The sequence below is a fragment of the Bombyx mandarina genome, chromosome 06 (assembly GCF_030267445.1).
Source record: "Bombyx mandarina strain Sakado chromosome 06, ASM3026744v2".
Classification (NCBI taxonomy): domain Eukaryota; kingdom Metazoa; phylum Arthropoda; class Insecta; order Lepidoptera; family Bombycidae; genus Bombyx; species Bombyx mandarina.
In genome coordinates this window covers 8,600,205-8,625,492 of record NC_143213.1, presented here as the reverse complement: position 1 = coordinate 8,625,492, position 25,288 = coordinate 8,600,205, and the positions used below count along the sequence as shown (strand labels likewise).

Here is a 25,288-nt window from a genome sequence, read left to right as displayed (position 1 = left end):
TATTTCAGCTTCGCCCTAACGTTAGTAGGTGAGCTCGCGGGGCTCAACCGGAGAGTTGCTAACACTGACCCTAGCAAGAGCAGTGCTTCGCAGAATCTACCACCGGATCGGAAACGCGACCCACTGAGAAGATCCGGCGAGAAACTCAGTGGGCTGTGTCTATGGGTTAGTTCGCTCGTCGAACCCTTCGTCGCAAGCGACGGGTTCGACGAGGACGGTGACCGGTGCTTGTGGTGCCTAAAAGCACCGTTAATGGATCAGGAGGATCCGTAATGACGTGCTTTGGGCGACGTCGACGGTTTACCATTCGGTCTACTGGGTCGGGTATGTAATTTCCAGCGGCTACGATGAGAGGGTTCTCATGTCGTGCCGCCTTCTCAAAATGGCGCAGCGATGCCGACTGTAGATACTTACTAAGGGAGTCGAGCTCCAGGTCGTCGTGGAGATCCACATTCCTAAGGAACCAAGGCGCTCCGACGGCTATCCTGCAGAATCGTGATTGAATAACCTGAAGGGATTTCAAGTTGGTGCGGGCTGCGTGAGCGAACACTACGCTTGCATACGTCATGACGGGGCGTATACAAGTTTTGTAGAGAGTTACCTTATTGCGGAGGGACAGTTTGCTTCGACTACAAAGCATTGGATAGAGTCGTCCTAGAATAAACGCGGCGCGGTCGCGTACCGTTTTTATATGGGGACGGAATGTCATCCCTCTGTCGAGGGTGACGCCTAGATATTTGACCTTCGAGACCCACGGAATGGGCTGGCCAAAGAGAGTGATGGGACTAACGGCGGAGGTGTTTGCGCGCCTACTACGGAGTGGGATGCTCGAAGTGATGTTCGGAGGGCGACCCCTTTTGAAGAGCACCGCTGCGCTTTTCGTGGGGTTGATGTCTATTCGCCACTTCCGGAACCACTGTCCCAGGGTGGCTACTGCGATCTGGAGTCGCCGATGAAGCAGCGACATCTTCCTACACGAGTAGTAGATAGCCGTGTCGTCGGCGAAGAGCGCTAGATAGGTCTCCGGAGACCGGGGTATATCATTGATATACAAACTAAATAATAACGGGGAGAGCGCGGAGCCTTGCGGGACTCCGGCGGTCAGTTGACGGGGACGAGAACGAGTTCCCTCTACTCGATATCGAAACGAACGGTTCGACAAGAAGTCTCGTATGATGAGCACGAGTCTGTCTGGCACTCCCATGTTGTACAGTTTATAAATTAAACCGTTGTGCCAGACTTTGTCGAACGCCTTCGCGATGTCGAAGAAGAGGGCGCCGGTCGGGATTTGTTTACGCCTATTTAGTCCTATCAGAATGTGCTCCGTGAGGCGGTGCACTTGTTGTACGCACGAGTGTTTAGAGCGGAATCCGAACTGTTCGTCAATGAGAATTTTGTTCGCGGTAACAAAATCCCAGAGGCGTTTCCTAAGGAGCCGTTCGTAAATTTTTCCTATCGTCGAGAGGAGACTAATCGGACGGTAACTAGAAGTTTCGTTTGTCGGTTTGCCCGGCTTATGTATACCGATAACGTCCGCTTCTTTCCACACCGCGGGAAAGATGCAGTGCGTCATAGCGGCATTTAAAATTGTAGCCAACATTGCTATCAGTTGGACTGGCAAAAATTTTAGCGCGCGGTTGTGGATGCCGTCGGAGCCGGGTGCCTTCCTAGGTTGGAGGTTGTGGATCGCGTCTCTAACTTCGTCAGTGGTAATGGGGGGTAACGCGTCCGAGGGCGGCAGGGAAGCTCTGCGCTCGACCTCCCTGTCGACTAACTCGGTGTGTTCGGGGTCCGCGTGTTGAGTGCTGGTGGTGCACTGCTCTTGCAGTGCATCGGCCAGCAGCTCAGCCTTGTCATCGTCATCGAATGCCGGTGGTTGGCCTGAAGGGCGTATGAGGGGAGGCATAGTAGCGGTAGTTTCGGATTTGAGAGTCCTAGCTAGTCGCCAGTATGCTTGGTGGGAGGGCGCGAGTTGTTCTAGATAACTATGCCAATTATCGTTACGCGCGTCGCTTAAGCGGGAGTGGACTTCGCGTTGTAGACGACGCATCCGAATCCGGTTTGAATGCGTGGGAAGACGATCGTAGGCCCGGATTGCCGCGTTCCTAACTCTTAAGAGATTCCTAAGATCGGGGGACAGTCTGATGCGGTGGAAGCTGTCCTCCACATCGACTTCTTTAGAAGATCTAATGATCGCGGAAGATATGTGATCGGTAATGATGTTTATGGATTCGACGGTGTCCTCGGGGGATAGATTCGAATCCGGGCCGTAAGGGAGGATTGGCGGAGCGGTGTCGGCTAGGCACGTGCCCAGCTTATTCCAATCCACCATGGTCCTCGTAACAGTGACTGGGTTGTGGGGGCGACCGAGCTGCATAACGACAGGTCGGTGGTCTGAGTCGAGCTCTGACATTGCTTCGATGGAACGCAAGCGCAGAGTTACGTTCCTAAGCAATGCCAGGTCTATAGTGCTCGGACGGAGCGCGATGTTATACGGATAACATGTTGGAGTTGGGGGACCGACTATTTCAAAGGTGAGGTCGTCTATAAACGCGTCGAGACGCCTACCGTTAACGTTAGTACGATGGCAGTTCCACCTAGTGTGGTGGCAATTTAAATCGCCTGCCAGGATGACGGAGTCTCCCATGCCGAACAGTGACTCGATGTCACTGCTCAGAAGGGGCTTGTCCGGGGGGAGATAAACGGATGCGATGACGATCGGCTGGTGTCCCGTCAGCGAGATACGGCACACTGACGCCTCGATATGTGAGAGCGAGGGAGTATCGAGAGGGACAACGTGCAGGGCCCGCCTATAGTAAATGGCAGTCCCGCCTTTGGAGGCGGTGAGTCTGTCATTCCTAACCATGACGTAATTCGCGACTTTCGGGTCGCGACGCGAGGGCTTCAGACAGGTTTCCTGCACTAATAGAATATCTACAAGATTATCGCGGAGGAATTCGAAAATTTGATCGCGTTGCCGCGCGAGTCCGTTAGCATTGTAGAATGCTAACGTAAGGGAATACGGTTTTTCTCTACCTTTTTGCGCCATTGGTTACCGGTAAAGATTTTATAACGTACGCGACACGGACTCGTAAACGTCCATGTGATCGAAAGCGGCCGCGAGCCGCTGTTCGGGGGTTACCGACCTACGGATAGCGTCAGCGAACGATCGCAGACGGTCGAAGTTGACCGCGGTGACGAAGTCACGCACGAGCGCGAAGTCGTTGGCGGCAGAGGGTTGCGGGGGACGGAACGCGGGCGCGGGGCGAGGTGCGAGCAGGGGCTGGGGCGCGGGGCGTGTCACGAGCGGGGGCGGGGGTGCGGTTTCCGTTCCCGCCTTCGTATACGGCAGCGGTTTTTTCCACGCCGACACCGTGGGAACTGCAGCCGGCACGAAGGCGGGTTTCGGCACTGAAGGCGCCGAAGTCTTTGGGCCGACGGTTCGGGGGGCTGGGTGGGTCGGACGTTTTCGCGGAGCCCTAGGACATCCACGGTAGTTCGCGGGGTGCCCTTGCTTAAGGCATAGGACACAGCTGGGAGGTTCGGTCGCGGTTCCCCTATCTCTAACGCAATCTAACGTAGCGTGATCGCCGAGGCATTTCACGCAGCGGGGGCGCGCGTGGCAATTACGCGCCGAGTGGCCATAGAGTTGGCACCTGTAGCACTGCCCGGGAGTGCCACGCTTGTGGGGGGCTTCGATCGAGATCCCGGATAGGCCGCAAATTGTCGTGAGACATGCGATCTTCTTTTTGGCCTCCGGGGTGGGTTCTAACGCCACGAGTATCATATTATAGGGCTGTTTGCCCCGCCCGCTGTGCATCCGGTGCACACTAACTATCGGGAGGGCCTGAGCGGTCAGATCCTCCTTAATGTAGTCTATTTCTAGCTCCTTAGGGACTCCGCGTATTACTACGCGGAGCTCGCGGTCCTCCTGAAGAGCATAGGTGTGGAAACCTATGTTCTCCTTTCGGAGGTATGCTGAGAGGGCCCTATGGTCGCCCGGCGTTGCGACCTTGATCTGAATCCCATGCGCGACGTTACGCGCATGGGTGTAGTTAATTTTATTTGCCTGAAGGGCCTGGGACACGCGATTCCACGCTGTCTTCTCTTGAAGTATCAGCGGGGGCGGGGCAGCTACTTTGGGAGCGGGCGCGGGCTTGGGACGCGGCGGTGGGGTTACGCGGCGCGCGGAGTCCGACTCCGGTGTAACTACTACTTTCGGTCGAGAGGCGGACGCGGATTTCGTCTGTTTTGTCGTGGAGTTCCGGGACTCCACGGCGCGAGTACGCTTCTTTCCACGTGTCACTGTTTGGAAACCATCCGAGGTTCCGGGCTGAGGGCTGGACGCGGATTCAAAGTCCATCTCCGATTCCGTATCGGAGCCTGAACTTGAGACTACGGAGGTCGCGACGGACGATACGAGCGATGACGTAATCGACGCGGGCGCGGGGGTGGGGGTAGCGTTAGGCGCTACGTGAGCCGCATCGTGGGAACGTGCGCTCGAACTTGACGCGGCGGCGGGGGGCGCGCGGCGTGCCTCCGAGGCACGGTTGAGAAACGCGGCGACGGACGCGGGGGGAGAGGGATTGCCACGAGAGGCCCTATACCTAACATACTCGGCCCTAATTGTCGGATACCTTTCCCGGAGGAACCCGACAAAATCCCTGTCACTGATAACACTCTCACTGAGTTCTTCCATGCTTCGGTCTTCTTGCCCGGGGGGGGGCGGCCCCGGGACTTTTGTTGAACTCGCCGAAAGGCGAGGCCCCGGATAGGATTTGTAACCCCCCTGTGCTGCAGGACAGCAAGGAGCAGGGGGGGGGGGAATGCCTATGCCGTGAAAACGGCAATCGGCGGGGAAAAGGAAAGGAACCCGCTCGGGCTGTATAGTGCTACAGCAGGCAGAATCGCGAGCGGGGGTCTAGTCTTGAAAAAGACTGTTGTTTTTGGGAAGGGTTAGGAAATCGCTAGCCTGTGAGTGCCACAGGAAGCTGAACGTAGCGATTGGTTTTGCCTTGAAAAAGGCAGTTGGTAAGGGTGGGTTCGCGGTTACAAAACTTTAGCGCACAAAAATGGACCTCGATACGCAGATCGCAAGCGACCAACGGATCGGCACGTCCGCACTACTGAATTGTACGCACGATGTATTCACGGTCACTACACTGTCGAGCACAACTGTGAGTTCAGAGACGCAGCTCGCAAGCGGGCCACGGATCGGAAAGCACGTCCGCGCACGACCGAGTCGTGAGCGAGAATGTCTCATCCTAAATTTATTATTTTATAATTTATCAGTTTTTTTAAAAACCAGTGACACCCGGAGACACCGAGACTGACTTGAAATATAATGAATAAAAAAATATATATTATATTTGTTGAAACGTTTTATTGGACTATTTATTTTTTATATTGAATTTATTTTCAAATCAATCGAAACGCGAAAGAATATGTTTCTTATATTAATATTATTTATTATTGTATAGAAGTGTTAAAGAGCTCTCCGTTCACTTAGTGTAAAGGGGTTAGACTCGCGTGAATGTCATGAATGCCGCCACCCATCTTCAAACCTAAGTTCGAACTCTACATTGACTTGAACCGATACGCATGACTGCTTCTCGGTGACATAAAGAGAATAGTGGTTAAAATTTGTGAGAACCAAGAATACTCTTTACTAGTGTTCAACCCCGATTAGCGACCGTAGAATACAAGTAGAATACTCTGGGAACGCTGCTGCCGTTCTTCAATTATTATTAAGTCCTCTTTGACGAAAGAATGAAAAGAAAAAACAAAAGAAAACGGATAGAGCTATTCTAGACCACACACAATAAGTTACAAAATATAATATTATAATTATAACAAAATACCCTACATCTTTAAATATCTTACTAACATGTAATAAGTTAGAGAGCAAGAATAAAACACAAAACCCGTCTACGCGGGTCGTTAGACCATCCTGCGGAAATTTCTGCTAATTCTCTATTTATTGAATTCTGTGATAAGAAGAGCGGCGCGGTACGTACGGTATAATTTACAAAATAGTGTTAGAAAAAGTTGAAGAAAAATAAATGTCACATATTTAATGGTTGTAAATCGGGTTTTAAATGTAAATTATTTTTCTTTTTATTCATAGATAAAATTTAACTCACTAAAATTAACTCGTTATGTAAAGTTTGTTAGTTATTTGTAAATAAATTTATTTATGTTCTAAAGTATTTTCTTTATTATACTCTTTTTTTTTGTAGAATCCTTATAATGTAGATACTTAAATGATATTTTTTTTTGCATTAATATTATTTTAGAGACCGTTTTCATGCAAATTGACGTGGTTTATACATGTAAACGTAAGACGAAATTTCTTCAATATTTAGTATTTTTACAAGGAGAAATAACTAGCAATTTTCCCTACGAAAAGCCTTCATCATTAATTCTGTACAAATCTTCTGTGAAAAGTTGGAGATAAATCAGATTGCTTATGTTGATTTATTGATACAATACTCTTGCCTCCACTTATTTGAGTTGTTTTTTGACCACCGCCTTTGCATTTTATTTTTATCGCTCAGATGGGAGAAAGAGATCTCGGCCCACGTGGCCTTAAATGGACACCAAAGCCCTCCGATATCACACTGTGAAAATCGCCACCAACCTTGGAACATTATATCGAAATTTCAAGTTATATGTATAATCGTTGTCCAGTCTCTAAATCAGATAATATGCGGTAGAAATAGGCAGAGTGATTGGCTCACCACATACTGCAGAAGTGGCGATTGCTCGTGAGGTGTATAAAATCTACCCACAGCAATAATACTGAATGACGACCACGACCGCGATGACACGAGTGATAGGACAAAGAAAGAAAGAAAGAAATAGTGTCTTTAACAGTCTTGTTTCTTTTGCTAATACACAGTTTCTTAGATAAGATACACCAGATTACACTAATACATACCACGACGTATTAATCACCATACTCGTACTCTTCCTGGTGAATATATTATTGAGGCAGATGCTTTTAATTTTAAATCTGTGGAGAGAACCAGTACATCGTCGATATAACTAGGGCATTAACTCAAGTTCCTTAATACTTCTATTAAAAAAGCATTGAAATCGTTGAGCAGCATTTATAAATGAAAATGTCATTAATAGGAACTTAAAGAGGCTGAATGGGGCTATGAAAGCTCTTTATATAGTTGATAGGCTGTTTTAGCTACATTAGATAGAAATAAAGTATTTGGTTGTAAACTTTACGAAATCAATAGTAGATCAAATTTCGCGAATTAAAGGAATAAATGGAGGAAATTTTCAACGAAAAATTTTCGATTTGCGAAACACACCAGATTGGAATCTAAATTTCAGTGCTAGTCAAATGACTGCCTCTTTCACTACGGCGAACAATCTTGGCTAGTAACGGGATTCAACTGTGTGTATTTATCCTTTCCAATTTAAAACTCTTTGGCGATGTAGGCTGGGGTAAGTGACCTTGAACATGGTTTCAAAGCTATAGTATCTTAACCCAATGAAATTCATGTTTAAATGGCATGCTACTTGTCTTGTAAGAAGGTTTAACAGATTAGGTACACATGTGTACAAACTAGAGCCATATGTCGTGTGTGACCTTCAAAAGCACATCACTGCCTATTGTCTCTCAACGTTTACTAGGGCGGAGTAACGCTGACTACATGGACCGGTGTATAATTGTGTCAAATCTGGAAGACGCATTGAGCTTCAAGAGGCTGATATCCTTCGATTCAATCCCGGTTAATGGTTTACATTTTTTATTTCTATTAGTTTATTGTAATATTTTTTATTTAGACTACAAGTAAATTCAATCTCGTAATCTGGAGCGTCCTTCTAATATACAAGTTAAGTGTAATTAATTAGTGTTGTGTTGGTGAAGAAATAGCCGCTGACATACTGATGAGTTGCGAGGTCCAAGAAAGCAAATTCGTGGAAAAATAGGTCCGTATTTACTAGATCCGTGTACAGGCCGTTAAACCTGCTTCTTTTGTGAAATTGAAAAACGATTAAGAACCACCCACACCAACCAACCATAAAGCCTATTATTCTAATCAAAAAGATAGTAGATGTTCTGAAACTTTCAACATTTCGTAGAAGACATGTAAAGTATAAGATATGAGCGCTCTAATTTATTTACATACATAAACTGAGACATGAACAAAACATGATTAAAATATTACATTACTAAACTAGTATAAAATTATACGTCTAGATTAAATAACGAAAAACGATAATATGAGTTAATATTGTTGATGTGGTTGGTTGTATTGGAATTGTAAAAAGCTATAAGTAATGAAAATAAGTTGAAGAAAAGCAGTTCAAAAACTTAGGACGATTAATTTGTGCGTGATAGTGCTATTTATTTCGTAATTGTCAAGGTTGTATGGTTAGACGTAATACTCGTAAATACTAGGGGATTATCAAACAGATCGATTTCGTTCGTTCGAATATTAATTGTTTTTTATTTCAGAAGTTTTGACCGGCTTAAACCGAATCTCTTGAAAACATTGCATTACAGCATAGCATTCGTTTTAATTTTGGTCCATAAAAGTTTTTCTATTATAAATCGTTATTTAAATCGTTTGGAACCTCTGGAGCTTCGGTTCGTTCTGTGTTTTACACAGTGTGTTTTAAGGTACGCTAAGGTATGGTTCTCATCTGCTTTTTACTATTGCACTATTTGTCACCAGAGCAACGTCTATCTCTAATAACATCAGGGAGAAGTAGGATTCGAATTGTAGTATTCTAAGCATTACCGATAATGACCATTTGCTATGATGTGGGCTACAAACCCGTTTTCCTCTAGTGGCAACATAATTGTACTAAGTAATAAGAATCTGTCATGACCTAAATGAGAAGACGCCCGGTGTACCCGTATAAAGCGATGTGATTAAAATTAATTAGATTTTTATCTATGGATATGTGTACCAAAAAGGTTTTAAAAAAACTACTTTGCGCAATTTGCACGGTAGGTCCTACTAATATGTTCCTACTAATGTTTCCCGAGATGTCGATTCAAAGAGTGGAACTGCAGTTATAGCTTAGACTTGAACCTCTTGTCTCAAGGTGGATGGTGGCATTCGTGGTGATGTCTATGGATTTCGTACCAAAACAAAGTAAGCCGTGTGTTAGTTCACAAATTTAAACAAGAAAATTATCCTACATTTTTTTATTTCTTTGTGTTTATAAATCTTAATTTTACAATTTTTGGGCTTAGGTAATCCATACTTTGTGTAAAGAAAATATAGCTAAGCATTCGATCTATGATGGATTCTTGTGTTTACGACGTGGTAAGCAATGCGGTTAATGAAACAGAGGAAACCGAATTGGACAACGCTGAAACAAAACGGATATATCTTTGGAGACAAGTACGTAATTTTATAGGTTATTTATAGGTATTATTTATTTGTACGTAATTAATAGTAAATTGTGCTGGAAAAATAAATTGTGCTGGAAAAATTAACTTTTTTGTTACAAAAGTTTCCAAATTAAATTCCAAAAGTTTCCAAAAAGTACTTACGGAGTATTCTTTTAATAACGCAAGAACTCTATTGCCATTTCTCTTGCTCAATTCCATCCAATGGATCTGTGAATTTGTAAAACACTATGTCCAAACATTTTGTTATAACGTTACTCCAAAACTATGTTCATTAGGTTTTTAGCATAAAATAACCTAAGTAATTAATACGTACGGGTCTACGAACTTAAAATAAGTCATAACATAAGTAATTATGCAAATTAATTTCGCGACCTCATAAGCAACAAAATATATATTTATTTTTGTAGATGTATAAATCACTAGCGACCCTTTTTTTTGGTCAGGAGGATATCGCTGGACTTCCGCCCTCCACTGGAGACGGAGGGCGGGGTATGTCAGAGTCGAACTGACTAACACCTCCTGTCGCTCCACAACCAACGTCCAAACCTCGCATGAGACAGAACTCATGAAAAGGCAAATGGGAGAAAGTGAAGCGTTTAGTGCGGAGCACATCTCTCCTATCACCCTCCCCCTCGGGACGCCGGATCGGCGGTCGTCGGCGCCACAACCACCAGTCCTCTCGGTCGGCAGGCTATCCGAAGCCCGCCTAGATGGCGCCGGTTAGAGTGAGCTATCCAACGGAATACCCCGCTGGACCAGAACCAGCGTGGGTCGAGGATAGCCGGCCTTCCATCACCCGGATGCTCTTGCGTAAAACGCGTGCAGAGCAGCTTGCACGTCGTCTTCTTAGGTCTCCCTCGCCGGTCCCCAGACCGACATGTGAGGGGGACCCGAAACACTGAGAGGGCCAGGGCTTGGGCGAGATCCGCCTCCCTGGCCCCCGCTCGACGGCGGCGGGCTTGCGCGTCTCTAACGCGCCCCGCCGCCTCCTTCTGCGAGATGGTGCACTCGCAGAAGTCGAGCATCGCCTTCCACGACTCGTCGTCGCCGAGCATCGATGCCAAAACACTCGGCAACGACAAGTCGTTTCCTATTTTTGCGACGAGGACACGGCGCCACCCCTCCCATGCGGGGCAGGCGACGAGCGTGTGCTCTGCCGTGTCCAAGTCGCAACCACAATGGTAGCACTCTGCCGTCGACTCGGCTGTGATCCGGTGCAGGAACTCACCGAAACAACCATGCCCAGTGAGGACCTGCGTGAGCCGGAAAGTGAGACGTCCTCTGTCACGATTCACCCAATCAACAAGGACCGGGCGAATCGCCTCGACGGTCCTACGACCAGCCGAAGGATCAGCCAGCCGTCTGGACGAGCGACCCTATACAGAACGGCTCGTAGATCGCAGATTTTTTCATACTTATTTGACAGTTATCATTATATTTTGGTTAATTCACACTATATGTTTATAATTTATAGCTTAAGTGTTATTCTGATGTGTAAGCTATTATTATATATTATTGTAAAGTTTCAAATACACACAGTAGGTACCTACTTTTTGTGTAAAAGAGTAATAAACATATATCCATACATTCTTACAAACTTTCGCGCTTATAATATTATATTATATATCCATATACCTAGTCTTGCCATAAATACTGAGACAAAGGAAAAAAATATATATTGCAAATAACATTTATTACTTTTACAGTGTGTTAGTTTAATACATAAATATAAAACAATTTAAAGTATAAAAAGCTTATTCGAAGTGGTCTCCATTAGCCATTACTCTCCAAGTATATACACATTAATAGTATAGCCGGTTTTTTCTTTCTTTCAGATGTTTGTATCAAGCGGTGTTTGGTCGATTTATTTTGTTCTTGGTTTGGGCTTCGGAGCGCCAACTGTAATGATCCCACAGATCAGAAGAGAAGCTAACTCAACAGACGCAGTCACGGAGAGCATGGCTTCATGGCTAAGTGAGTCCCTTTTGTCCCTTCTTTGTATTATATCGGTAGCAAGTTGGGCTTATAATTTTCTTGAATGTAAGTGAAAGCGTTGGATTGGCAGAACAATCTACGAGTTAGCGGAAGTATCAAATAAGAAAATAAGAATAAGACATATACGAATTTTATCTCCTTTTTTCGATTGTTGTGCGTGTTCTTTATTGATAAAGAATACCTTAGCATTAAGCTCGTCAACGTTCATTTATTTGAATGGAGTCTAAAAAATTCAAAAATGTTTGTTTTAATCTAATTGTTCGGTAAACAATATTTGTTTCAATTTTTCAGCATCCGTCCACGGGTACGGCGCGCTTCCATGGGTATTCGTGATACCTCTTTTGACAAGATATGTTGGAAGAAAAATACCTTTTCTAATAATCTGTCTCGTTACTTTGGTATCATTTCTGTTATTTTACTTCAGTACCAATACAACACATTTATTGATCAGTGCGATTACGCAAGGCATGCTTCTAGCAAGCAACATGACTTTGTTGGTTGTTATTGTAACGGAATACTCCTCCCCGAAATATCGAGGGATATTCATGATATTCAAATCTACGGTTTTCTTTTGGGGAGTATGGGTCGCTAACGCGACGGGAGTATTCTCTCACTGGAAAAACATCGGGTACATCGCCTTTGTTTGTTCTCTGTACTCTTTGACCGTCGTATTTTGGCCCGAATCGCCTTACTGGTTGGCGATGAAGGGCCGGTTCGAAGAATGTGCCGCTTCACACCACTGGCTGAAAGGGTACGATAAAGATTCCCAATGTGAACTCGAGACGTTGATTGATTCTCAGAAACAGTATATTAAGATGTGTGCGGAGAATAAACGAAATGTTGCAGGGAATAGGGTGAAGTTTATTTATGAAACTATAAGCACAAAAGCGTTTTACATGCCAATGTTTATATCTGTTGTAGTAATGTCAATGTATCATTTTTCTGGAAAATTAGTATGCACGATGTATGTGATGGATTTAATTAATCAAATAACTGGCAGCAACATGACCTCATGTTATGGCATGCTGATTATGGACATCATTACAATAGTAGGTATGCAGCTCGGATGTATCTTATCAAAGTTTTTGAAAAGGCGTACATTGTTGTTGACTTCGGCCACTTCGGGGATTTTCTTTCTCTATGTCATATCTGTATATTTATATCTAATTAAGTATTCGGTTATTGCCGAGAATAGATATCTGTCAATATTGTTTCTGACATTGTTTTCCGTGTCAATAAGTTTCGGTCCCATGATAATGCCGTCCACTATATTTGGAGAGTTAATATGTTTAAGGTATCAAACGCCTTGTTTACTTTTATTGACATTGTTTTCTGAATTTTTGATGGCAACTATTTTGAAAATATCTCCGTATATATTTCGTACTCTAACTTTACCCGGTGCTTTTCTGTTTTACGGGCTATCAGCGTCTTTTTTCGCATTGCTTGTTTACAAATATTTACCGGAAACTAAAGATAAGACGTTATTTGAGATTGAGAATTATTTCAAAGATCCCAATCAGAGACAAAACGATGTTGAGAGGGTTTTGATAAAGCATAGGTAATGTTTTTATATCGAATTAATTTATTAACAAAAAATCAAATCAAAGTAATTTCTTTATTCAAATTAAATAAATCAATTCACACAGTAGAACAGATCTTCCAACGCGCTTGAAGGAGGCACAGTTCCCAAGATACTGGCTACGTTGCCTCGTTGGACAGCCAGACTCACTCTCTGTGCAAAGTACCAGCCAGCCTTAGCATCATGTGTAACCTCCTTCAAGCGTTTGGAGATTTTTGTTAAAAATTTCTTTGCTTCAGGGCCCCAAGGGCCCATCGTCTCAACCGCGAAAGGCAAAAAAGAATAAGAAGACACCAAACCCGAATACTTCCGCTTTTTTAAAATTTCTGCTGAAGCTGCAGCTGAACCGGGGCGGGAGGAAGTACCATCTAAATGACAGGGAGCCATAGTATCCACACAAGTAGCATCCCATATCAGGCACCTACCAACTGACCATGGAATTAGTGTGACTCCATCGGGCCTTTTCCCATCTGACCTCAAAATTCCGATGGGTTCCAAGACAGCCGAAACATTGACTGTAGTGAGCGCCCTTCTTACCATATCACTTAAAGACGCGTGTCTTGGAATGCGCCCAGCACTTTTCTGGCACGAGAGTCCATGATGTCCAAGCTCATTGACGTACTCGCCACAGACACAGAAATGTGGTACGTTAATATGGGCCCCCAACCATAAGCCAATAGCTAGCAAGAGAGCGTTGTTGTCCAACAATGTGCCTGTATTGGACGATGGATAGGCTTGGAGCCAGTAACTTGATTCCTTTTCGGTAACGGCGCGAAAACGAGCAATGTCCACGCTGTTATCATATGACTGTAGCAACCGTTGCTGTATCCATTGACAAAGTGGAGTGTCCCAAAGACGCTGCAAATGCGGTAAAGTAGGAAAATCCGCCTGACACAAAGACTGCCAGGCCGATCCAGCCTCCGACATACCCACAATCTCTACGGAACCCATACAGGGGTTGAGAACATTACCGACTATGAGACGGAGAGAAGCAAGAAAGGCCGGCAATGCAACAGCTGATGCTTTACGTACACCGATATCACCAAAACGTACTAGCAGGACACATTGCTCCCAAGAGAGGTCACCCAAATTACAATTAATTATTTGGCACAGAATATTTTTTATCATTTCGTCTAAAGAATTAAGTTTATTATTATGTTTCCATAAGAAAGAACATCTTAACACATATGTAAATTTAGGTACGAATAGACAGTGTCTTATGATGAATAAAGCCATATGAGAGTTAATTTCAAATAAATTGTTGGAACACTGAGAAAATTTCTCAATCTGCTCATCAATATACGCGTCGATCGATCCATCCAAAATGGGAGCACCTAGCAACATCAGAGAATTCTCATCAACAACTTTGATGTTGGGCGCTGCGGTATTAAACTTTGCAAAAACGTCAGAAACTGGTACGGAACAACAAGAGGCATTGATAAAGAGCTCACACTTATCAAAAAATGAGCTCTAAACCCAAAGTGGCTAAAGCAGATTTTAGATATTCTATATCTCTTATGACCGTGGAAATATCCCCTCCCAATGTTCCATCATCTAGATACCATAAATTTAGGCTGGAATTCAGCTCCCTCAAAACTGGATGTATTCCCAAACTAAAAATCACCTTGTTGACAACCCGTCGCTGATTCCACAAGATTCTCTTTATAAACCAGCTTAGATGGATTACCATAGCATTGATAAAGGTAGGGATAGATAGATGGCATGTGTTCCTTCACTTCTTTGTGAAAGGCATTCCTATTGATACAATTAAATGCATTTTTTAAATCCACCTTTACCAATACTTCGGCACCACCCCCCTTAAGAAAGGTGCGAGCCGCATGTACCGCAGCTTCACAGCCGCCCTTTGTACCGACGCCCAACTGTATCGGCTGGAACATCCCACTGAATATCGGCAGAACCTCTTTGCAGCAAAGCTTGGATACAATGCGGCGCAGTGTACTGCCAACAGCGATAGGCCTAATACCGCCATCTCTCTTTATCAAAGCACACAAATTCGCTCCATACAAAATATCAGCGATACTGTCAGGTGCACTTCCCGCCAGCATTAAATTAACAAGCAAGACTATACTTTGAAGTAAAGACTGTCCGATATCACCAGCAGAAACATTGATGAAATCCTTGAAATGCTGCGGGGAATAGTCCGCCTGCTGAACCGTTTTTAAAAGATGTAATTGTGGTGAGAATCATCAAGAGACACACGAGGCAAAGTTGTGGAAGACTGGGGGCACATTGACAGGTGTTAAAGGTGCAGGATGTTTCGACTTCAACGCCAGAAGAGTGTCGGCATTGTTCGGAGCTAGAGAATCTGATGAATATAACAGTTGTGTGTTGTCGGCACCCTTTAAATCTCCATCACTCACTTTCCCCTCAATTTTTGCAACTTTATTAGATGGACGCTGTTGCTTGTCATAATTTACCCCATCAACCAACAAAGTCTTATTGGAATTATTCTTACAATTCTTATAATGTTTTTTGTTGTTAATTTAACATGACTGATTAATTTTTTAGCTTTTTAACCAAACAACGTAAATATTTCGCTATTAAAAAATAAATACAGGACAATAATTAATTTTATCTAATTTTCGTGTGTACTATGTGTTCTATACTTAAAATTTAATCAAGAAGTGAATGAAACGTCTTCTATCTGAAGACACTAATTCAAAGTCTGTTGCTATGAAATAAACGCTGCAAACTGAAATCGGTTATAGGTTCGCGGCAGAGGTAAAAGCATGTTGTAATAAACTCGAGCGGGTTACAACGCGACCTATAAAATTATGGATGCTGTAAATGAAAATACTTGAATGTGATTATAATTTGCAAAAACCCGCAATATTATAATTTGCGTAATTACTGGTGGTAGGACCACTCGTGAGTCCGCGCGAATAGGTACCACCGCCCTGCCTATTTCTGCCGTGAAGCAGTAATGCGTTTCGGTTTGAAGGGTGGGGCAGCCGTTGTAACTATACTTGAGACTTTGGAACTTGTATCTCAGGGTGGGTGGCGCATTTACGTTGTAGATGTCTATGGGCTCCAGTAACCACTTAACACCAGGTGGGCTGTGAGCTCGTCCACCCATCTAAGCAATAAATAAAAAAAAAGATTGTAGATGAAAAATAATAATAAAGGATTAAACACTATTAATCAAAATATATGGTTATTATAACGAATAACAATTAAATTAAAACAAATATGTATGTATTTATAATTTTTGTGTAATATTAACGATTTTCAGTTTAACATTTTAAACAAAATTATAGATGCAAGATGTTATTTGTCGCTAATCGTTGTGTATGTATCAGTTTATGGTGTATCGTTAGTTCGTCTTTTATTTTTCACCCAAATGTCATTATGTAATGAAGTTTTGCTTAGTCGTGAAGTCGTCGTGACCCAAGACGTCCGGTGCATTCGTATGTAACAATGCACAGGTGTTAGAATCCTGCGGGCAACTACCAATTTTTCTAATAAAATATGTACGATTGACTTCCAAGGTGAAGGAATATTATATGGAGAATATTATATGAAAGAGTTTTATATTTAAATTGAATAGGTTTAGTGAAATTTAAAAACTTGTGTTATAAATTTTATCGACTCCAATTTGTAAGTTAACAAACTCTTAATTGATGATAATTGATTTTTAGTTCTCAACAGTTTAACAGGTTAAGGACCAGAGCGGTCCCTGTGGGTGGATACTATTACTTTGCCGCAACTCACCCGCCTAGAATATCCCTGACCGCAAGTTTACTATTGAATATGTAAGAAACGCGGACCCCCATGGCTCATCGAGAGTAGTAGCAATAACATATTGAGGGGGGACTATTCGACCATATAATCGTATAATGAAAAAACTAACAGTAGGAATAGCTTATTTGAGTAATTCTTTATCCATATGCAATTAATTACTTTTGGAAAAAATCGCAAAAAATCTCGGTCCTTCACCTGTTAATCTCATCCTAAGTTTATTCTTTTATAATTTATTAGCTTTTTAAAAAGCCAGTGAATTCCGGCGACACCTAACTGAAATTGACTTGAAATATTAATGAATATAATAATTTGTTGAAACGTTTGCCGCTTAAACTATTACAGAAACCCACCTGGAAGAACCAATTGGACTATTTATTTTTTATATTTAATTTATTTTCAAATCAATCAAAACACGAACGAATAGGTTCCTTAAATTATTATTATTTATTATTGTATAGATGTGCTAAAGAGCTCTTCGTTCAACGCTCATTCCACACGTTAGATGTGTGGAATGAATAGGCTAGACCCTAGACCCATGAGAATGTCATGAATGCCACCACCCACTTTGAGATCTGAGGTCGAACTCTGCATTAACTTGTACAGCGGTTTTTCCACCATTCAAACCAATACACGACCGCTTCTCGGTGACATAGGCAGAATAGTGGGAAAAATTTGTGAGAGCCAAGAATACTTGTTACTAGTGTCGGTCGCCTATCGGTGATCGTAGAATACAACTATAATACTCTGGGAACGCTGCTGCTGTTTTTCAGTTATTATTAGTCCTCTTTGACGACCCCCACGAAAAGAAAACGGATAGAGCTATTCTAGGCCACACAGTCAAATAAACAAAATACCCTACATCTTTAAATAGCTTACTAACACATAATAAATTAGTAATGCAAGAATAAACCGAAAACCATTCTAGGCGGGTCGTTAGACGATCGCGCGAAAATTTCTGCTAATTCTATATTTATTAAATTCTATGACAACAAGAACCCTACGTACAGTTTAATTTACATATAAAATAGTGTTAGAAAATAAAGATAGAAAAATAAATGTGACATACCAATGGTTATAAAACGGGCTTTAAATGTATTTTTTTTTACATATTCATCGATAAAACTAAACTGACTAAAAATTAACTCGCTATATAAAGTTTGGTAATTATTTGTAAATAAATTATTCTTTTTCTAAAGTTTTTTCTTTATTTTACTCTTTTTATTGTGTATTTTTTATAATGGACGAACTTAAATGATATTTATTTCCAATAATATTATTTTTATGAAACTTCCATGCTAATTGACGTGGTTTAAATTTATACTTATAAACGTAAGATAAAATTTCTTCAGTACATATTATTTTTACAAGGAGGAATATCCAGCTATGCTCCGAAAGAAAAGCCCTCATCATTAATTCCGTACAAATCTTCTGTGACAAGGTGGAGATAGCTCTGATTGCTCAAGCTGATTTATTGATACAATACTCTTGTCCCCACTTATTTGACTTATATTTTGACTATTTATCTATGCATCTTTGTATTGTATTTTTATTGCTCAGATGGGATAAATGGGGTGTTTGGATACCAGAGCCATCTGATATCACACTGTGAATATCGCCACCTAGCCTCTAAATGCCCAGCCTCTAAATCAGATAATTTGCGGTAGAAATAGGCAGAGTAATTGTATGTACACGTGCGGGTTCATTATAAATATAACGCCACCAAGTATTAGCTATGTAAATTTATAAATTTTGTGGGTATGATTTTTATTGAAACATGTTATTCCGTCAATCAGAACCAAATACTCTGTACGTATTTCATTAGAAAAATTTGTACCTACCCGCGAGATTCGAGCCTTGGCACAGTCGCATAGATTAAAACAAGTATACCGGGCTTCTTGTCGTTATGTCACAAAGAAAAATAAAGAATGCAAAAGAGCTGGGTAATTTGTAGTTAGGTATTCGATGACAGTATCTCTATCTCTCCCACTGTATAGTGGGAAAACTTATAACTGTGTCGATTGTCTGATTTTTACCTTTCATATAATTAGGATTAAGCTTCAAAAAAAATCAATTCGTGATTTTAATGTTGTAAAAAGCTTCTCAACCTCAGGCCCAGCTAATTCGTGTCAATATTTGTCATCGATTACATTGAGCTTATACTGTCTTTAACGGCATTAAGCAGCATCTTTCAGCGCTCGTATATGTGCGAATAATATTATTTTTTGGACATGCCTCCCAACGAGAAAATGACTCCACAGAGCGTCTTATCATTCCGGTAAAAGTAGGAGCGTCGCCTAGAAGGAAATTAGCGATGGTCCGACCAAGTCAAATCGGCGGTTGGCGGTTGGATGGTAAATGATGTGAAACTTTCCATATTTCGTAGAAGACACACATGAACTATGAGACATAAGCGCTCTAATTTATTTACATACATAAACTGGAATATTAACAGAACATGAATAAAATATCAAACCACTAATAGTATAAAATTATACGTGTAGATTAAATAACGGAAAAGGGTAACATGAGTTGATCATTACACTTGTTAATATCGTTGGTCGTATTATATTTAAATTGTAAAATACGTTAAGTAATGAAAATTAATTGAACAAAAGCAGTTCAAATTCTGAGGAGGATTAATTTGTGCATAATAGTGCTATTTCGTAAGTGTCAAGATTGTTTGGTTAGACGGAAGAAATCTAGGGGATTATCAAAATATCCATTTCGTCCGTTTAAATATTAAATATTTTTTTATTTCGAAAAGTTCAATAGTTTTGATAAATCGATTCTCTTAAAAATTGTTGAATTCCCTTAAATTTTTTTAAATCTCTAGGATACTGCTAGAAATAGTTCTCTATTGCTTTTTACCATTGCATTAGTTGTTACCAGAACAACGTTTATCTCTAATAGCTTCAGTGAGAAGTAGGAGCGAGTTGTAGTACCCCTGGCATTAACGATGCGTGACCGTGATCATTGCTATTTTTATTTCTTTGTGTTTATAAATCTTAATTTTACAATTTCTGGGCTTAGGTAATCCATACTTTGTGTAAAGAAAATATAGCTAAGCATTCGATCTATGATGGATTCTTGTGTTTACGACGTGGTAAGCAATGCGGTTAATGAAACAAAGGAAATCGAATTCGACAACGTTGAAACAAAACGGATATATCTTTGGAGACAAGTACGTAATTTTATAAGTTTCGTAAGGATATCTCCTGTTCTTGTTTGTTTATTTCTACGCATTAATAATAATAAACGGTGATTGGAAATAATTAACTATTTTATGGAAAAAAAATCCAAATGAAATGAAAAATCACGACTGAGTATTATTTTAATAACGCAAGAATACTACTGCCTTACCTCTTGCTTGATAGAATCCAACGCAGCCGACTTTATATAACATTATGTCCAAACATTTTTGTTATTTGACAGTTACTTCTTAACTATGACATTGATTCAGTTTTTAGCAAAAAATAATAAGTCACTAATACGTACGCCCGTGCGAGTTTAAAATAAGCTCTAATTCACATAAGTAATTATGTAAATGAATTGCGCGACCTGATAAGCAATAAAATTAGTATTTATTTTTGTAGATGTACTCCTGCCCTTCTCCCAGTCACCTGGGGGCAGCGCAACATGTTTTCTCCTTCCATACTTCCTCTATCATATACCATTTCTTCGCTCACTCCCATCTTACACATATCGTTTTTCACGCAATCCATCAATTTTTTCTTAGGTCTACCTCTTCCTCTATATCCTTCCACATTCATAGTTAACACTCTCTTACTAACCTCATTTTCATTTCGTCTCATCACATGTCCATACCATCCCAAACGCGCACTTCTCAACTTCTCTGTCACAGGTGCCACTTTCAGGCTTCCTCTTACACATATTTATTAACATTTTGTAGATGTATCAAACATAAATACACATATACCTATGTATAGATATTATGGTATATACGTATACATATCGTATAGCCGGTTTTGTTTTTCTTTCAGATGTTTGTATCAAGCGGTGTTTGGTCGATTTATTTTGTTCTTGGTTTGGGCTTCGGAGCGCCAACTGTAATGATCCCACAGATCAGAAGAGAAGCTAACTCAACAGACGCAGTCACGGAGAGCATGGCTTCATGGCTAAGTTAGTTCTTCTATTGCCCCTTCTTTGTTTTTAAATTTATATTTTTTGTTGCTTAAAAAGGTGGACGAGCGCACAGCCCACCTGGTGTTATGTGGTTACCGGAGCCCATAGAAATCTACAACGTAAATGCCGCCACCTATCTTGAGATATGAGTTCCAAAGTCTCAGTATAGTTACAACGGTTGCTCGGTAGGCAGCGGCTTGGCTCTGCCCTTGGCATTACTGAAGTCCATGGGCGATGGTAACCACTCACCATCAGGTGGGCCGTAAGCTCGTCTGCCTACAAAGGCAATAAAAAAAAAAAAAAAAATTACACTTCAAAGCAAAACGCGTTACTGCTTCACGGCAGAGATAGGCAGGTATGTATAATATCAACTGCAAGTTGGATCTATAATATTCTTGAATGTAAGTGAAAGCGTTGTATTGGCAGATTAGACTACGAGTTAGAGGAAGTATCAAATGAGAAAAATAAAATAAAACATATTATACGCATTTTATCTCCTTTATTTAATTTTAAATATTTATAAGTCTCATAACAAACAAACTTCAAAAGGCATATCATTTGCATACAGATTACTTTTAGCTCTATGTACAAGTGAGTGTGAAGACTATAACCTCTAATGATAGATAAAATAAGTAACGACTTAGAATATATTATCAGCCATAGACTATCGATAGAAGTGCCATTATTGCCATTTTTGTATGAATCAATCGTAATCAATCAATCAACCATCTGGATGGTTGGCGTTCCACTACAATGCGTTTTAAAAACAGTTTGTTGCCACGCACAGTAAATCTCTGGAATTCGTTGCCATCAGCGGTCTTCCCCAACAACTGCGACATTGGGTTATTCAAGAAAAGAGCATATTCTTACCTGAAGGGTAGGCAACGCACTGGCGTAAACGCTGGTGACCGTGGGCGGCGGTGAATCACTTACCATCAGGCGACCCGTCTGGCTCGTTTGCCTCTTAGTTGTTATAAAAAAAAAAAGTTGTGCAGCGTGGACACTACATACATTCCGTTTATTTTGCAATCGGTTTAAATTTCTATCGAGTAAGGAGTATCAAAGATTATCCAAAGGATATAATAAACATTTACTTATGCTTAAAAAAGTTATTATTCAGCTCTTTTATAGAGACTGTAACATAACCTAACTTTTACTAAATCTTTAATAACTCTGCTCTCAGATTGAGAAAACTTTTATAATTTTCAGCAAGATACTGATAAATCTGAATCTATTAATTCATACTAGTTTCATCACGTTACATTGGGGCCCAAAATGTATGTAATCGTTTCAGTCTCCTTTACAATCCCTTACTTTTTACCAGTCCCCTGCTTTTTACCAAACTTTTACCTACTTTCGGCACTCCTATCAATTATGTTTTCATTGTCTCTCTTGTGTAGTTCTAGTATAGTACGCTTATAGTTTGTCCATTCCTTGTATTTCTCGTACAGACTTTTTTATCTGGAATGCTTTCCCTCTTGAAATCAGAACAATCAGTATTGGACTTGTGTTCAACTTGAGAGTTGGCAAATGATTTTAGGTATGTTTATAGAATCGTCTCAAAATTAATATATAAGTATAGAAAATATTTAGATATAATACATTTAATTTTTTTAATAAATTTTACTAGATTGGAAACAAAGTAATTTAAGCCAAGGTGTTTTTTATTTTTTTTATTGCCCTTGTAGGTAGACGAGCATACGGCCCACCTGATGGTGAGTGGTTACCGTCGCTCATGGACTTCAGCAATGCCAGAAGCAGAGCCAAGCCATTGCCTACCACTTAATACTCTCCACAAGCCTCGTTTGAAGAAGGACATATCATAGCGCTCGGGAAACACCATGGAGGGGAGCTCGTTCCATAGTCGGATGGTACGTGGCAAAAAAGACCTCTGGAAACGCACTGTCGATGAACGCAGCGGTTCCAGTTAATATGATAGAGAATGCCTTAGGCATTAATTTCGTCAATGTTCATGACTGTGAATGAAGTCTGAAAATATAAAAGACAGAGACGTACCGTAATGTTTTAATCGAATTGTTTGGTAAACAATATTTATTTTTATTTTTCAGCATCCGTCCACGGGTACGGCGCGCTGCCATGGGTATTCCTGATACCTCTCTTGACAAGATATGTTGGAAGAAAAATACCTTTTCTAATAATCTGTCTCGTTACTTTGATATCCTTTGTGTTATTTTACTTCAGTACCAATACAACGCATTTATTAATCAGTGCGGTTATGCAAGGCATGCTTCTAGCAAGCAACATGACTTTATTGATTGTCATTATAACGGAATACTCCTCTCCGAAATATCGAGGGATGTTCATGATATTTGAATCTACAATTTTCTTTTGGGGTATATGGGTAGCTAATGCGACGGGAGTTTTTTTGCAGTGGAAAAACATCGGGTACATCGCCTTTATTTGTTCTTTGTACCCTTTGACCGTCGTATTTTGGCCTGAATCGCCTTACTGGTTGGCGATGAAGGGCCGCTTCGAAGAATGTGCCGCTTCACACCACTGGCTGAAAGGGTACGATAAAGATTCCCAATGTGAACTCGAGACATTGATTGATTCCCAGAAACAGTATATTAAGATGTGTGAGGAGAACAAACGAAATGTTGCAGGGAATAAGGTGAAGTTTATTTATGAAACTATAAGCACAAAAGCGTTTTATATGCCAATGCTTATTTCTGTTGTAGTAATGTCAATGTACCATTTTTCTGGAAAATTAGTATGCACTATGTATGCGATGGATTTAATCAATCAAATAACTGGCAGTAACATGACGTCAAGTTATGGCATGCTGATTATGGACATCATTACAATAGTAGGTATGCTGCTCGGTTGTATTTTATCAAAGATTTTGAAAAGGCGTACATTGTTATTAAGTTCGGCCACTTCGGGAATATTATTTCTCTATGTCATATCTGTATATTTATATCTTATTAAGTATTCGGTTATTGCGGAGAATAGATATTTGTCAATATTATTTTTGACATTATTTTCCGTATCAATAAGTCTCGGTCCCATGATAATGCCGTCCACTATATTCGGGGAATTAATATGCGGGAGGTACCAAACGCCTTGCTTACTTTTATTGACATTGTTTTCTGAATTTTTAATGGCGACCGTTTTGAAAATTTCTCCATTTATATTTCGTACACTGAGTTTACCCGGTGCTTTTCTGTTTTACGGGATGTCCGCATCTGCTTTCACATTAATCGTTTACAAATATTTACCGGAAACTAAAGATAAAACTATACTAGAGATTGAGAATTATTTCAAAGATCCCGTCCAGAGACGAGAAGATGTTAAAAAAGTCTTATTAAAGGGTACCTAATTAGTTGTGATTCTTGTTGGTTTTCAATAACTCGTTAATTATTTAGCTATTCGACAAAATTACGTTATTTCCTTAATACTTAAAATTACATAAAAAAAATTAATGATACACTAAGTAAATATTACTTACATTTGTAATTTATCTTGTTTACACAATTATTAATTTGTACATAATATCTTCAGCGGGTTAATTAACTCTCGGCTATGTTAAAATATTTATTAGGTTACAATTTCTTCAAGCCGAAACGCTTTACTGGTTTCGTTGAAGCAAGTCAAGGTAAAAAATCCGAACGGGTTCTCCACAAAGTCGACTCACAAGGAATAAACATGGTAACAATAAATTTAAGGTTGAATCTCGCGTTTTATACAGACGACGGTATTCGAAAGGTTGGAAATAATACATGTAATACTAATTTTACTGGTCGTCATTTTATTGGTGGTAGGACCTCTTGTCAGTCCGCACGGGTAAGTACCACCACCCAGCCTATTTCTGCCGTGAAGCAGTAATGCGTTTCGGTTTGAAGGGTGGGGTAGCCGCTGTGGCTATACTGAGACCTTAGAACTTATATCTCAAGGTGGGTGGCGCATTTACGTTGTAGATGTCTATGGGCCCAGTGACCACTTAACATCAGGTGGGCTGTGAGCTCGTCCAACCCTTTAAGCAATAAAAAAAACAATACATAATGCGATGTTAAGCCGTAAAAGTGGTTCTGGGTATATCTACAACTCGCGAAGAAAATACTATGCGAAGACATTGATGAAGAAAAATGAGAGGAAAATCGGGAGCGCGAAGGAAATTTCAATCATTAAATTCATGTGAAATTGTGTTATAAAATAATTTTAAACTATACGAGTACATGTAAGAATTATTCGCGATACCTGTTGCCTGCGCTTTTGAAATGTCTTCATTGGGCTTTCTTCTTTATCATTATCACACTTGACTGAGGGGTCGTGGTTATCACTTTAGGTCTTGGTGGCAAGCTTCACAATATGCCGCTCTTCTTCTCTGATGGCCACACTTCTGATGCATTTATGTAGTGATGAGCATTTACTGCCCCTTTTACCTGGTCAGTTCACCTCAT

The 25,288-nt window shown here is 40.9% G+C and overlaps 2 protein-coding genes and 1 pseudogene across 2 annotated transcripts; 2 read left to right on the top strand and 1 right to left on the bottom strand.

Moving 5' to 3' along the window:
- The first annotated feature begins 9,272 nt into the window (after positions 1 to 9,272).
- Positions 9,273 to 12,946, top strand: LOC114241384 (facilitated trehalose transporter Tret1-2 homolog). Its single transcript, XM_028172207.2, has 3 exons — positions 9,273 to 9,377; positions 11,224 to 11,362; positions 11,675 to 12,946. Exons 1-3 carry the CDS (start codon positions 9,273 to 9,275, stop codon positions 12,943 to 12,945), a joined length of 1,515 nt encoding a protein of 504 aa, XP_028028008.2. The 3' UTR covers position 12,946.
- A 70-nt stretch (positions 12,947 to 13,016) lies between these two features.
- On the bottom strand, positions 13,017 to 15,028 carry LOC149502820 (uncharacterized; annotated as a pseudogene).
- A 4,772-nt stretch (positions 15,029 to 19,800) lies between these two features.
- Positions 19,801 to 24,207, top strand: LOC114241302 (facilitated trehalose transporter Tret1-2 homolog). The gene is made up of 3 exons (XM_028172088.2): positions 19,801 to 19,905; positions 20,726 to 20,864; positions 22,937 to 24,207. Exons 1-3 carry the CDS (start codon positions 19,801 to 19,803, stop codon positions 24,205 to 24,207), a joined length of 1,515 nt encoding a protein of 504 aa, XP_028027889.2.
- Positions 24,208 to 25,288: the final 1,081 nt, after the last annotated feature.